The sequence below is a fragment of the Pipra filicauda genome, unplaced genomic scaffold (assembly GCF_003945595.2).
Source record: "Pipra filicauda isolate LSUMZ 115617 unplaced genomic scaffold, ASM394559v2 scaffold918_size153726_pilon, whole genome shotgun sequence".
NCBI lineage: Eukaryota > Metazoa > Chordata > Aves > Passeriformes > Pipridae > Pipra > Pipra filicauda.
In genome coordinates this window covers 434-15,683 of record NW_024105107.1, presented here as the reverse complement: position 1 = coordinate 15,683, position 15,250 = coordinate 434, and the positions used below count along the sequence as shown (strand labels likewise).

The 15,250-nt window shown below is 50.5% G+C and overlaps 1 protein-coding gene across 1 annotated transcript in view; it reads left to right on the top strand.

Annotated features, from left to right (window-relative positions):
* Positions 1-14,830, top strand: part of LOC113991146 (parathyroid hormone/parathyroid hormone-related peptide receptor-like) — a gene marked incomplete at its 3' end in the record, with an annotated part of 77,474 nt that extends 62,644 nt beyond the window's left edge. Inside the window, exons 3-5 of the mRNA XM_039391223.1 lie at positions 2,202-2,312; positions 4,834-4,952; positions 14,736-14,830. Coding sequence (XP_039247157.1) covers positions 2,202-2,312; positions 4,834-4,952; positions 14,736-14,830 — 325 coding nt within the window. The remainder of the gene's footprint in view (positions 1-2,201; positions 2,313-4,833; positions 4,953-14,735) is intronic.
* Positions 14,831-15,250: the final 420 nt, after the last annotated feature.

The following is a 15,250-nucleotide window of genomic DNA, read 5'->3' as shown; positions in this document are numbered from 1 at the left end:
AACTTTCCCCTGACTCATTTATTCTGTCCCAAAGAATTGGGTTTGTTTTCAGCGAGACCACGTCGAGGCCTAAATTAAATATCTTTACTTACTTTCTCGTCTGCGGGAAAAGACCTCAAAAAACAATAACACTTTGTCCTAATCCAAATTCTGTGGGGCCGTTGTCCCTAAAGGACTCAGTTTGTGCCCATTGTCCCTAAAGGCCCCAGGCCCTGGCCCAGGCTCTCTCTGGGGTGCGGAACCCCCCGATCTCTCAGCATTTCAGAGCACGACATCGGGACCAACATTCTCCCCCTCGCTGTTGTTTCTCCCCAGTGCTCATTTCAAACCTTCCCCCGACTCATTTATTCCGTCCCAAAGAATTGGGTTTGTTTTCAGCGAGACCACGTCGAGGCCTAAATTAAATATCTTTATTTACTTTCTCGTCTGCGAGAAAAGACCTCAAAAAACAATAACACTTTGTCCTAATCCAAATTCTGTGGGACGCTGCGGGTTTGTTTGTTTGTCTTGTTGCCTTTTTTTTCTTTTGAACCTTCCAGAGAACTGAAAAACAAATAAACTGGGTTTGCACAGTCTGAGTTATCCTGCAACATAAGGAGCCAAAGGGAAGGGCTTTCCCACTTCTCATGAATAGGAAATGTAATATTATTCTTCTCCTGTTGCGACTGGAAGCCGGGAAAACGCAATAAATTTCGATTTCTTTTTTATCTCAGGGGTGCTGAGGAATTTTAGCTCCTCTCCCCTCGCTCCCAGTTGGTGCTTTGGAAGAAAGGCAGGGATTAATCCGCTCCTTTCCATCCACATTCTAATTTAAAGATTAGAAATCAGCTGTTTGGCCGCGAGTTTTCCTGTTGTTTTTCGCATCCTAAAATCCCAGTAAAGGGAATTATCAGCGGCAGCTCCAAACCAGGCCAAGCAATCCTGGATTGTTCCTTTAACCTTGGGAAGGCACGTTCCTGCTGAAGGATGAATGGTTGGTTGGTTGAAAGGTGGGGAAGGTTTTGATATTAATGAAACCTGCTGAGATCTTGGCCCTGCTGCTGGTTCTGTTCCCGGGGGAGCTCTGGTTTGTTTGGATTCCCAGGGAATCCTCTGCCAGGCACTGCTGACAAACCCCTCCCTGAACTCAGCCCAGGGAAGATGCTGCTCTGGAGGCAGAGTTGGGGCAGGTCCATCAGGTTGAGCATCTGAATTCCCACCCTCAGGTGGGTGCAGCTGGATTGGAAGGGGTGGCTGAAGGTCACCAAGGCCAAAGCAAAGGAGATTCCTGAGGACACGGAGCTGCAGGAGCTGAGAGGTCAGAAGGACCTCAAAGGGCTGCTCCAAGCCCTGTCCAACCTGACCTTGGACACTTCCAGGGATCCAGGGGCAGCCACATCTTCTCTGGGAATTCCATTCCAGTCCCTCCCCACGCTCACAGCAAAGAATATGTTTCCTAATATCCAACCTAAATCTACCCTCTTTCAGTTAAAGCCATTCCCTGTGTCCTGTCCCTCCATGCCTTGTCCCCAGTCCCTCTCCAGCTCTCCTGGAGCCCCTTCAGGCCCTGCCAGGGGCTCTCAGCTCTCCCTGGAGCCTTCTCTTCTCCAGGGGAACCCCCCCAGCTCTCCCAGCCTGGCTCCAGAGCAGAGGGGCTCCAGCCCTGGCAGCAGCTCCGGGGCCTCCTCTGGACTCTCTCCAGCAGCTCCACGTCCTCCTGCTGCTGTTCCGAGGGCTGGATGCCGCGTGTCCTTCCGAAATAAAACCTGGGAGAACCTGCACCTTCTGGAGCCAAACACTAAGAATGGCAATGATTTCCCAGGCATTTCCCAGTGATTTTCCCAGCAGTTTCTCAATGATTTCCCAGTGATTTCTCAGTGATTTCCCAGTGATTTCTCAGTGATTTCCCAGTGACTTCTCAATGTTTTCTCAGTGATTTCTCAATGATTTCCCAGCAATTTCCCAGTGATTTCTCAATAATTTCCCAGGGATTTCCCAGCAATTTCTCAATGATTTCCCAGGGATTTCTCAGCAATTCCTCAATGATTTCCCAGGGATTTCCCAGTGATTTCTCATTGACTTCCCAGTGGTTTCCCAGTGATTTCTCAAACTGAGCGACAGCACTGAGAGCTTTTCCCAGAGAGCCTTCTCCGAACAGTGGGACATCCGTGTCACCTCTGCAGGGTGCAGTGACTCCTCCTTGTCTTTGTTCTCTCCCCCAGATGGTTTTTGTCTCCCTGAGTGGGATGGCATCGTCTGCTGGCCCGAAGGTGTCCCGGGCAAGGTGGTGGCCATGCCGTGCCCCGAGTACATCTACGACTTCAACCACAAAGGTGGGTGTTGCCCTCAGGAAGGAGATTCCCGGCAGTCACAACATTCCAAACCACCTTTAACATCCCTTTTTCCTCACACAGCGACTCCCTTCCGAGCAGGAGCAAACCCAGGGGAAAGGAAGGAAGGAAAGGAACAGTTTGTTATTTGTTTCTGCCAAAAGAAAAGCTCGGTTTTAACTGAAACAGAGACAGATTTCCCACGTGTCCCACACAACCTGTAACCCTCCAAACACTAATGATTAGTATTTAGATATTAATATTAGTTTTAGATATTAATATTAGTGTTTAGATATTAATATTAGTTTTAGAGATTAATATTAGTTTTAAATATTAATATTCATTTTAGATACTAATATTAGTTTTAGATACTAATATTTGTTTTATATATTAATATTTGTTTTATATATTAATATCTGTTTTATATATTAATATTAGTTCTATATTAATCTAGTGGTTTAGGTATTAATAATTAATAACAACACAATAAACACAGCCTTCAGATTAAGTCCCAGAATCTCAGAATATGCTGAGTTGGGAGGGACCCACAAGGACCATTGAGTCCAACTCTTATCTTGGGTTTTCTCTTGCTACACAGAGTCTGTGGCATCAAACAAATCCAACCTTGTAAATACACAAAACTTGAACTCTGTGACCACTTCGAGCCTGACAGAGCTCAAGTCTTTGATTTTTTTTTTAATTTATTTTTTTTTACGTGATTGATTTTGATTTTTTGATTTGATTGATTTTGATTCTTTGGTTTGACTGATTCTGATTTTTTCATTTGATTGATTCTGATTTTTTATTTCATTGACCAACCTGGATTTGTTTGACACCACGACCCCTGGGTAACAAGAGAAACCCCAAGATATTCTTCCCATTTATATTCCTTGTTAATCCCAGTCCCTGCTCCCTGCCCAGAGCCCTCTCTGGGTGTCTGAGAGCACCAGGAGCAAGCAGAAGGTGGGAATTCTTCCCTATCTCCCTTCCCCTCAGGCAGCTCATTTCTGGGCTCTCCGGTGGTGCCCCGGAGTCTGGGGATGTTTGGAGAAGGGCAGGAACACATTTGTGTTCCCTCAGGGAATTTTCAGAGCTAGAGGACTCTCTATTCTCCCCAAGGAGGCAAAAATTAGGGAGTTAAGCCTGTCTGTTCTGAGCAGAGCACTGGTGCTGCTTTCAGAAAACAAGGAATGATAATCCCAGGAATCCTGGTTGCACATCCTGGCTTTTCTGTGAGGGACTGGGAGCTCACCCAGTTCACCCCCGACCTCTCACAGACCCTGCCCGTGCTCTTCACCTGAGAGACCAGGAGGAACAAGCTGCCATGGAATCATTGGATAGTTTAGGTTGGAAAAGCCACCTAAGATCAGAGTCCAACATCCCCCAGCACTGCCAAGGCCACCACTGACCACGTCCCCAAGTGCCACATCCACAGGGCTTGGAAATCCCTCCAGGGGTGGGGACTCCACCCCTGCCCTGGGCAGCTGTGCCAGGGCTGGACAGCCCTTTCCAAGAGGGAATTTTTCCCACTATTCCATCCAATCCTTCCCTGGTGCAATCCATCCCTTTTCCCCTCGATATTCCAACATGACATGGATTCCTTACCTTGCTGGGGTCCGTGGCCAAGTCAGGTGGTGTGGGAGTCAGATGAAGGGCCTCAGATGACAGAAACAAAGAACCCCAGACTGGTTTGGGCTGGAAGGGACCTTAAGGATCATCCAGTCCACCCCAGTGGACACCTTCCACTCTCCCAGGTTGCTCCAACCCGGCCTTGGACACTTCCAGGAATCCAAGGGCAGCCACAGCTTCTCTGGGCAACCTGTGCCAGGGCCTCCCCACCCTCCCAGCCAGGAATTCCTTCCTAATATCCAACCTAAACCTACTGCCTGTCAGTTTGAAGCCATTCCCAGTTTTGTTGTCATTCTAAGCCCTTGTAAAAGTCCCTCTCCATCTTCCTGGAGGGCTCCCAACAGCTCTCCCTCTATAGCCCCGGGGCAGACGGGTCTGTTGAGTGGTTTCATCCCTATTTTCTGTGAAGGGATTTTAACATACAGCTGATGCCCTGGTACCCACACAGACCTCTGAACGTGGATATTCCCATCTGCCAACTGTATCCCAGGAGGAAACTTTGCTCCCTCTTCTTCCTCCTTCACCACGAGGAGAGCAACCAGAGAAAAACCTCCCTTGAGATGACCCGAGCCTGTAAAGGAAGAGCAGCATCAATAAACCCCCTTTATTTCCTAGGGAGAACTGCAATTAAGTCCGAGGATGATTCCATGTTTTGGGGCTTTTCAAAGCTTCTCTCCTCGATTTTTAGACCCACTATCTGACCCTAATTAAAATGCTCTGTGGGGTTTCTCAGCCGGAAGGTCGATGAGGTTTCTGTGGAGATGGGAATCGGTTCTTGCAGCTGAGCTTGGAAGCGGGCAGGACACACCAGGACTGGGGGGATCCACCCCTGGAGTGGTTTTCTCCCGTTTTCCCAGGTCTGGGCCCTGACTCTGTGTGTCCCCTCTCTCCACAGGCCACGCTTACCGTCGGTGTGACCTGAACGGGAGCTGGGAGCTGGTGCCAGGCAACAACAGGACCTGGGCAAACTACAGCGAGTGTGCCAAGTTCCTCACCAACGAGACGAGGGAGAGGGTAGGCAATTCCCTTCGGGCACGGAGCGGGAACTCTGCCCTCACCCAGAATTCCTCACTTGTCTCACTTCAAACCCTCGATGAGCTCCAGCTCATCGGCCTCCTCTTGGAAACTAAGCCCGAGCTTGCCAAAGCCACGGCGGGTTTTGGTGGGGAATTACTTGAACTTGGAATTGTCCTCAAAGCCAGAAAGGCTCCAGCAGCCACCCTCCCACACACCCCCCCATTTCTAAAGGGATTTTGGGGGAATTGAAGCGGTCTCAGGGAGGCTCAGAAGTGGTTGGAGGTTGTTCCCTGCCACTGAGACTCCCCCTGCCCCATCAGGAAATAATTTTGCTACCAGGTTGTTATCAAAAATTCCAGTGTTTCTGTGGTTGGCTGTGGTGGGGGATGTCCAAACACAGAGGTAAAGGATGTGTCAGTCAAACCAGAGTCAAACCAGTCCAAACCAGGCTGGGAGAGCTGGGGGGGTTCTCCTGGAGAAGAGAAGGCTCCAGGGAGAGCTGAGAGCCCCTGGCAGGGCCTAAAGGGGCTCCAGGAGAGCTGGAGAGGGACTGGGGACAAGGGATGGAGGGACAGCACACAGGGAATGGCTTCAAGATGAGAGTAAATTTAGGTGGGATATTGGGAAGGAATTCCTGGCAGTGAGCATGGGGAGGGACTGGAATGGATTTCCAGAGAAACTGTGGCTGCCCCTGGATCCCTGGAAGTGTCCAAGGCCAGGTTGGAGCAACCTGGGCTAGTGGAAGGTGTCCCTGCCCATGGCAGGGAGTGGAATGAGATGATCATTAAAGTCCCTTCCTCAATCCCAAACCAAACTGGGATTCCATGATCTTGAATTAATAATGGTGTAGGCACAGTTTTGAAACAGGGCCATCAGTCCAAAGGTGAAAAGAGACTAAAAGCACATGGAGAGGGTTTGGTGGGCTCCTGGAAAACAAAAAAAAAAAACAGGAAGAAAAAAGAACTCTGGGCCTTAGTTTTGCAAAAATTTGGGTAATTGGTGAAGTAGGAGCTGGATGTGCAGGCAGGGCTCTGTGCAGGCAGCTGGAGATAAAGATCTGTGGAGAAGGACAGGGGATGATGCACAGGCCCGTCGGGAGGATGTTCCTCATTTGAAATCCAACCACAGCGTGCCCGGGGTTGGTTTTGGGTTGGGTTTTTTTTATTATTTTCTCTCCAGAGTGAAGCAACACATGAATGAAGCTGTTTAGTGAGGAAATAAGTTATTTGAGGACCTGCACGGCTTGTGTCATGTGGTCAAAGAACAGGCAAGGTTTTACACACAGGGTTCTGCTCCAGCAGAGTGTGTCATCTCAGGGTTGGATGATGTTCACTTCTAGAACAAGTTTGGGCTCATCTTTTCCCAGTTCATCCAGTGGGAAGAACTGTTTCAGCCCCAGAGTGTTCTGGGAAGGTTCTGGACTGGGTGTTGGAGTCATCGAGTGTCTTGATCACACTGAGCACTTTGCTGAGTTGTACAACTTCGTGACCTCTCTGAGGTCATTGTCTCTGTGCCACCTCCCTCAGCCCTGCCCTGAGGTGGGAGTCACCTGCTGCAGACAGAAGAAACACCATCAGTGGGTCAGGAGAGGGTCAGGTTGGATCTCAGGGAAAGGTTCTTCCCCCAGAGGCTGGTTGGGCACTGCCCAGGCTCCCCAGGGCAGTGGGCACAGCCCCAAGGCTGCCAGAGCTCCAGGAGGGTTTGGACAATGCTCTGAGGGACAGGAGAGGATTGCTGGGGTGTCTGTGCAGAGCCAGGAGTTGGATTTGATGATCCTTGGGGGTCCCTCCCAACTCAGGATATTCTGTGATTCTCTGACTTGTCCAGCTGAGCCAGTGTCCAAGATTTCCCTCAGGGAAAGGACATCCTGTCTTTTTAACCTCCCACACTGGCAACTGGGACTTGTCAAGGTGACTTGGTAGGGGAAGGTGGAAAGAAGAAGAGAGGTGACCATTTGTTACCAGCACAAGATAAAAGCAGAGACCTTCCACCCCCAGGCTGGTAAAAAAGGCTGAAAGCAAAGTCTCATGTCCTGGGTTTCAGGTACTTTGTGTCCCCTGAGGTGGTCACAGCCCAGAGAACTTGGACTGTGCTTCCTAACAAAGGGAGTTTAGATGAGGTCTCACAGCCCAGGAGACTTCATTTTTCTTCCCAACCTCTCACTTGGAAAATTCCTGCTCCTCATGACCTCTTCCTTTAGGAGCTGTTTTAATAAACCATCCCCAGATCCTTCTCCTCGTGGTTCACCTTTTGCCACAAAGATGTCATGGGCTTTGACCATCCAAATATCACTATCCTCCTCAATATTCATCTTTTGCCAGGAATTTCCTGGTTTGAGGAGAATTGGATGGTATTTAATGGTCAGACAAATTAGAGCATCACCACTGCTCAGATTAACTGGGCAAGATGGTCTTGTTTAAGTGGTGCTTCCCCAGTGCAAAGAACACTGGAAAAAATGGAGGTTTTCCTCAGCTTTGGGACTTGAGCTTGATTAACAAATGCTTTTCAACAACATATTATTATTATTATTATTATTATTATTATCATTATTATTAACCTTGTATTTGCAAGGTGTCCCTGAGAGCAGCCCTGCCCTCCCCTCTGTGTTGTCACAGAGTGTGTTATCAGCGAGGTGGCTGAATTTTAGTGACAAGTGACACAACAAGTATGCAGCCACTGCAGGTCTCTCAGGCCCTCTGGTCTGAAAAACACCCTGCAAACAAAAGAGAGAGAAAATAATGACCTTTTTTACCCAGTTGGGTGATGACTTTCCTCACGGAGAGCACGGAAGGCCTCTTGTCTCTCACACCCAGAGCACTGGTATTAATAAACCTCCCTTTGATATTTCTTTTTTTTTTTTTTCCCTCTCCTTGAAGTAAATATGTCAGGAGATGTCAGAATCGGGGAATTTTGGTAAGGCAGACCCGTCATCTTGAGGGAGAGAATTTGTTTTCTATTATTATTTCCCTCCCTGGGGAACAACATCTTTGCGTCACCGGCAACAGCTGCATTTAACCAACGTTTGGAAAGAGGATCGTGGGCTGGCTCCAAGCAGAGCAGCACCAGAGCAGATGCAACCAGGAGAAATGTGCATTTAGAGGGAATCAGGAGGGGGGAAAAAAAAAAATCTGTCTGTGACTATAAATATATAGATTTGCTGCTCTCCCTAGAAATAGGGCTGTAACTATAGATAGAGGTACAGATACACCCCGAAATAAACCCCCCCAGATGTTTGTTTGGGTGGGGAGTTTTCTCCTTTTAGCCACTGTGGGAGGATTGGCAGACTGAGCAGAGCAGCAAACAGAGGGCCCCAGAGCAGGTTTGTGTCCTGCAGGGGATGGACAGGATGGTTCCAGCAGGAGCAGCAGAGGAACCACCCTCTGGAATGTTAAAGCCATCAGAGCCCCAGGATTAACAGCCTGAGGGAACAACTGCTCCTGGGCTGTGTCCCGAGGGAAAAGCAGCTCTGCTGGAGGACTCTGGGTTGACAGCTCTGGAGATTGGTGTCCACTCTTAGCCTGGAGTGAGCCAGGGAAGTGTCTCCTCAAATCCCTTCCAGACAGGATCAAATGTAGAGGGACTAACTGTCTGCAGGTGTCCAACACCAAGTTGGACAAGGCTTGGAGCAACCTGGGGCACTTGAAGGTGCCCCTGCCCATGGCAGGGGTTGGGACAGGATGATCTTTGAGGTCCCTTCCAACCCAAACCATCCTGGGATTCTGGGACCTCCTGGACACAGTCTGAGCCAACTGTTTAGCCAAGGTCAGGATGAAGTTTTGTGGAAAGGTGTCTCAGCAGCTCCTCGTGGGAAGACGAGACAGTTTTCTTCGTGCCTTTGAGCACAAAGCCACCTCTGCACCACCCTCTGTGTGTTCCCTCACATTATACTTTTAAAATAACCCTCCCCCAGCCCAGTAGAGATGGTGGGAAAGCTCCTTCTCCCACTGCTTCCCCAAGAGAGGTGCCTGGGCAACCCCCGCCCCAGCTGCACCCTGGACCTTCACAAGGTGCCTCTGAACTGACAAGCTGAGGGATCTGTGGCTTCCCAGCCCACCCCCTGAGCTGGGAGCTCTGCTTGGCTTGTTTTCCATCTGGTGTCTGAGGAGGAGCAGGAGGAGCAGGGAAGGAAGGGATGGCTTGGCTGGGCTTCCCTCTCGGAGGCGCTGGGGTTAAACTGCAGCTGTTTGTCCCTCTGCTGCCTGTTCCACGGGGCTGAAGCTCTGCTGAGCTTTGGGAGAGGGTATCCAGGACTGCTCCATGAGCACTGCAGGGTGGGCACGGGGGGGGGATCTGTATCACAGAGTGCCAGGATGGCTGGAGTGGGAAAGGAGCTTAAGGATCATCCAGTGCCAGCCCCTGCCATGGGCAGGGACACCTTCCACCGGCCCAGGGTGCTCCAAGACCCATCCAACCTGGCCTTGGACACTTCCAGGGATCCAGGGGCAGCCACAGCTTCTCTGGACAATCCATTCCAGTCCCTTCCCACGCTCACAGCCAGGAATTCCTTCCCGGTATCCCACCTAAATTTACTCTCATCTTGAAGCCATTCCCTGTGTGCTGTCCCTCCATCCCTTGTCCCCAGTCCCTCTCCAGCTCCCCTGGAGCCCCTTTAGGCCCTGCCAGGGGCTCTCAGCTCTCCCTGGAGCCTTCTCTTCTCCAGGGGAACCCCCCCAGCTCTCCCAGCCTGGCTCCAGAGCAGAGGGGCTCCAGCCCTCAGAGCACCTCCGTGACCTCCTCTGGATTTACTCCAGCATCATATTTATTCCATATTTATTCTGTTCTCACACTCTTCCGTAAGCATCTCTTCCTGGATGTGCAGGAGTCAGGGATCGGAGTTAAAAAGACCTTTGGCCTGGCCCAGGTTGGCTGTTCTCCTTTCTTTCTTTCTTTCCTAGATTCCCTTAAAAGCAGGAGTGAGGGTGACCTGTGTTCTTGGAGCTCCTCAATCTTTAGATAAAATGTGGCCCAGATGAGAAGTGATGAACCTCTGGCAGCTTTTGAGGCCGTTTCCCTCCAAAAATTGTATCAGCCCTCTGACTCTGACCCCCTCCCCTTCCACACATCCAGCCCAAAGAGCATCTCCAGGATGACCATTTTCCTGGTCACCTTTTGGGACGCTGCCAGGAGTCAGTGGCGTATTTTGGCCAAAAAGCAGAAACCTCCTTCGTCCCCATCTCCCCCCACAGCAGCACTGCTGCCAAACTCATCTATTTTTAAAGCAGGTCCAACCCAGCCCGTTTTCAGGGATGAGCTCGAGGGTAAGCGCCATCCACATCCACGGAAATCAGGGAGAAGGGGGATCCGAGCCAGCAACTTGGGAGGTTGGCTCAGCTTGGAAACCACCAGCAAGAGGGACCGTCGTGAGACGTAACCTCAGCCCACCAATCCTGTCTTCATGTGCTACTGCTCGGTTAGAGCCTGGTGCTTTTACTGCTTCCAGGGAAACCAGAGAGGCCTGGAGACTCCATCCCACCCCCAACACAATGGGCACAGCCCAGCGTGGGGCAGGCCTGCTTTATCCAAACTCCATTGTCCCACCAACAATCCGCCGTGTTCCCGGGGCTCTCCGGGGGCCTTTGAAAAGCAGACAGCTTTTGTGAGGCCCCCGAGCCCCGTTTGCGGCGTGGACAGGGAATTATCCCGGGAAATGCCAGCCAAGGGGCAGCCCTTTGCACCAGGATAGAGGGGCAGAGCTTTGAAAGGCTGTTTAGGAGTGAAAAAAAAAAGCCTCCTGGAGAGGTTTTCTTCACTGCTGCAGCCACCCTGTGGTGTCCCTGCTCGTTCCGTGCCCACAGAGCGGGGCTGGGAATAGAATCGGGGAATCCTGGAACGCTTTGGGTCGGAAGGGGCCATAAAGATCACAAAGACGGGCATGTTTACACATCTAAGTTGGGGTGTCTTAGTCTAAATTGGGGTGTCTGAGTCTAAATTGGGGTTTAGACTGGTCTTATCTCGGAGCTGATCCCGCTCTTTATCCAGACTGGGAGGATTTAAGTGCCCGGCACCTCTAGGGATGAAGGGAACAGAATCCTCCAGCCAAAATTCCTGTTCAACCCTCAGTGTTTTCCCCGAGGCTTTGGAAATCAGTGGCTGGTTTGTGCCTTTTGTGCACGTCCCATTAAGCTTTTTATTTAGTCACAGCTTTGCTGTAAAAAAAAAAAAAAACAAACCAAAAGGCAAGAAAAGCAAACCCAGAGGATTTCTGGCTTTGCTTATCGCTCCAAGCAGTGAAACACTTCCCCTGCTGATTCCAAACGTGTCATTAACAATGTCTGAATCAGCAGCTTGGAGAAACTTTGGAGATACTTCATCTGGAAAGCCCTTCCTTGTGATTCCATCCTCCTATCCCGCTAATCCCAGCCTCCAGCAGAGCCTGCCAGTTCCTCAAAGGATCACTGGATCCAGTTCAGCTCCACGAAAAAAGAGGGTGCAGAATTTTGCTGTTGTCTCACAAATAAAAAGGAGGGAAGGATAAAGTCAGGCCCAGGGTATCCACAGTAACACTTGGAATAGGATCTACCATCAGTCTTGTAGAAAACTCCTGTCTCAGTCCCTCCCTGGGACACTGGGAGGGACCAGGACACGTGGACACCAAAACCCTGAACGTTTCATCCAGATGCTGGAACAGAGATGAGGTTTAGGCCTGGAATTAGATGAGATGTCCCCAGGTTTGGGAGACAACTGCGTGGGAATTGCAGATACAATTCCTGGGACCTTCAGGAAACTCCTCCCATTCTGCAAGAGCAGCTGGAAGCCAAGCAGGACACTTGGGGGGACTAAAATGACCTGAGACACGTGGAGGGGCAACTGGGGTCGGGCTCTGCTCCCAGGGAACAGGGGACAGGAGGAGAGGAAACGGCCTCAGGAGGTTCAGGTTGGATATTGGGGAAATTCCTTCCTGAAAAGCCCTGTCCAGCCCTGGCACAGGCTGGAGTCCCCATCCCTGGAGGGATTTAAAAGTTGTGGGGATGCAGCACTTGGGGACATGGGTTGGACTCAGGGGGCTTTTCCAGCCTCAATTCTATCATTCCATGGATGGATGGAGTGAGCAAAGGGGGATGTTCAAGGCCATCAGCTCTGAAGCTGATGTTCCCCAATCTTGGGGCTCTGTTATGGGTTTTATAATATTTTACTGAAAATCCCAACCCCTGGAATCCCAGATGTTGAAGTTTTGTCCTTCTGGTTTTCCCTTAGTTTATTTTCAGCTTTTCCTGTTTTCCAGAGCACTTGTGTACTCAGGTGTCCTCAGATGAAGGAATCAAATTCATAGGATTATGGATTCCTGGGTTGATTTGGGTTGGGAAAGACCTTAAAGCTCATCTCATTCCAACTCCCTGCCATGGGCAGGGACACCTTCCACCAGCCCAGGTTGCTCCAAGCCTTGAACACTTAAATTAAGTGATAGTTAAATTAAATTACACCGGTTAAAGCATCACACTTCTTAAACCAGGGTCTTAAGGTGTAGCAAGGCCAGATTTTTGCCCCTTCCAACAGGTCAGGAGATGACCAGTGATGGTCAGTGTGTCCTCAGGGTGGATTTCTGGGAGCCATCAGAGCTCCTCCTGGTCTCAGAAGTACTGAACTGGAGACTGTGGAGGTCCAGGTTGTGTCCATGGCTTGGCCATCCCGACCTTTGTGGCCTTCTGGGAATGATTTCCACTCGTGTCCCTCTCAGCTCCCGGCAGAGGGATCTCAGCCCGTAGAAGTGGTTGTTGCAGCTGGCAGATGACTTGATATTTTGTCACCTGGAGGACCTTCCCTGACTCAGCATCGTGGTTCCCACCCAGCTGGGACCTCCCTCGTGCTGGATGAGTGCTACTGGAATTGCCTGGAGGGATTTTTCCCCCTCTGGAGCAGCCGAAGGGAAGCCCAGCCATCCATCCCAGGCTGCCTCCTCCAACCTCCCCCCACTGCTGCTCTTCCCAGGCAGCCACAAATCCCCCTTCACCCTCTGAACTCCGACTGGCTCCCCTCCCTCTCCCCCACCCCTGCCAAGGGATGGAGGTCCCTAAATACCACTTTGTCCCTCCTGGGTAAATCCAGGGCAAAATGGTGACTCCTGAGGCAAACTCCTGGGAACGGAGCCTGTTGGAGAACCTCAGACATTTGCTCCTGAGGCTTTTCCCTGAGGATCTAAGCGGCCCATGCAGAGAATCCCCTTTCCCAGAGGAGGATTTGTGCCTCCTCCATCGGCGGGATTGGACACCAGCGTGCTGGGAGCCGTGGATCTGTGTGTCCTGGCACCTCTCACTCCTCACCCTTCCAAAGAGAGGCCCTGTGGTTAATCAGAGGAATTAACCACAGCCTCCCAAAACGTCCTGCCAGCCAATCAGGAGGCTCTTCCCAGGGCCATTCCTGCTACAACGCCATCGTTGTCCGGCAGGAACGTGGATCTTCCCAGTTAAATTTCTCAGTGGGGCTCAGGGACCCTCTTGTCCCCCCTCACAACTGCTGGATTCCCAGAAATCCTAAACTTGGAGCAGGATTTTATTATTATTATTATTATTATTATTATTATTATTATTATTACTACTACTATTATTTTCATTCTGGAGGCAAATGTTTTCCAGCTCAAAGAGGATTCCAGCTTGGCAGCAGGAAAATTCCTCTTTTTCCCCCAAAGCTTTCAAATCTACTCCCATTGGCTTTTCAGTGCCTGCTGCCTGCACAGACAGATATATAGAGAGATATATATATAAATATATATATATATAAATACGCCCAGACACACACACTAAATTAATATTGGCAAACACTCCACTCCGCCAGTGGAAACCACAGAGAAACATTCCCATATCTGGGGATTCTGATGTCATGGGGCTGAGGTTTCCCATTCCAGGCCAGCATTTCAAACCTCCAATCCCAACCAGGGCTGTCATTCCGAGCCCAGTGTTCCTGCATCCCGGTGGGTGGGGTGAGGGAAAGGCGGGAGGCAAAGGAGGAGGGAGAAAGATGCTGAATTGCTTCGTTTCTTTGGGGTTTATTTCTAATTTCAGGCAGTTCAAGGCAGTACAAACTGGGCTGGTGGCAGGAATTTTAACCCTTTCCAGGTGGATATTCAGGAATCCCTGAGTTCAGCTGCACGTCCCAGCGCAGGATGAAGGGAAAACATCTTGATATTTAATGGAAACCTCAGGGTTTCTAAGCCCAGCTTTAAAACACAGAGAGCCAAGAGAACTAAAACCTCTCAGAGGATTAATTCCTACGAGCTCTCCTGTGACAGGACCTTTTCCAACAGTCCCTTGGCAAGCTCAGGTTGTGTCTGGGTTGGATAACCACAAGCAGAGGCTGCTTTGGATTGGAAAAAGGGGAAAAATAAATGCAGGTGATTTTTTTTTCCTCGTATCCCAGAGCCAAAGTTTATCCTGCCCATGTTTTCTGGGGTGGGCTGGACCAGCATCAGTCAGCAATGGCTAAATTGTACAATTCCAGCCAAAATCCCGGGTTCATGGGCATTCTGTCCAAGCCAAGGTTCTGTCCTCATGGAGATCCAAGCCATCTCTGGATGGGGCTGAGAGTTTGTAAAGCGCTTTGGGTTCCTTTGGGATGAAAACGCTGCAGGGAACTCCCAGGCGAGGGATTAACCCACGCGAAAATCCCGCCCTCCCAGGAAATCCCGTCAGGAAATCCCGTCAGGAAACACAACCAGCCCTTCCCAGGGTGCTCAAAGGCTGTGACTCCCGAGGATTCCCAGCCCCGGGGGTGTCCGAGTGCCCCTGTCCCCCCGTCAGGAGGCCGCGTTCTAATGTGACGCTATTTTTTCCATCGTTTCTGCTGCAGGAGGTCTTTGATCGCCTCTATTTGATTTATACTGTTGGATACTCCATCTCTCTGGGATCCCTCACAGTTGCTGTCCTTATCCTGGGATACTTCAGGTAGGCGGCTCTGGTTTTACCTAAGGGAAAAAGCCTCGGGCTCTCCCACAGGATCAGGTTGGGGTGGCAATTCCAGGAGCGGTTCCATCCGGGATTTGGGCTGTCTTAGCGTCGCTCAGGTCAAACTTCCTGGGGGATGGTGGGTGGGGTCTTTGAACTTCCTCCTCTTCCCCACAGAGGAGTTTTCCAGACCCTCTGTAGCAAACGGGAGGAGGGGAATCTCCAGGAAGAGGTTGGTCCCCCCTGGAAAACCCTCTGGGGTTTTTTGCCCCTATTCCCCGCCCGGCTCAGATTTAGATGGTAATATTTTGAGGTAGTTATGGTTTCCTCAGGGAATTTGGCACTCCAACCCCAAATATCCATGAAGGATAAAGCAGCTGAAGGGAACCCCAGCCATCCCAGGCTGATTCCTCCAACCTG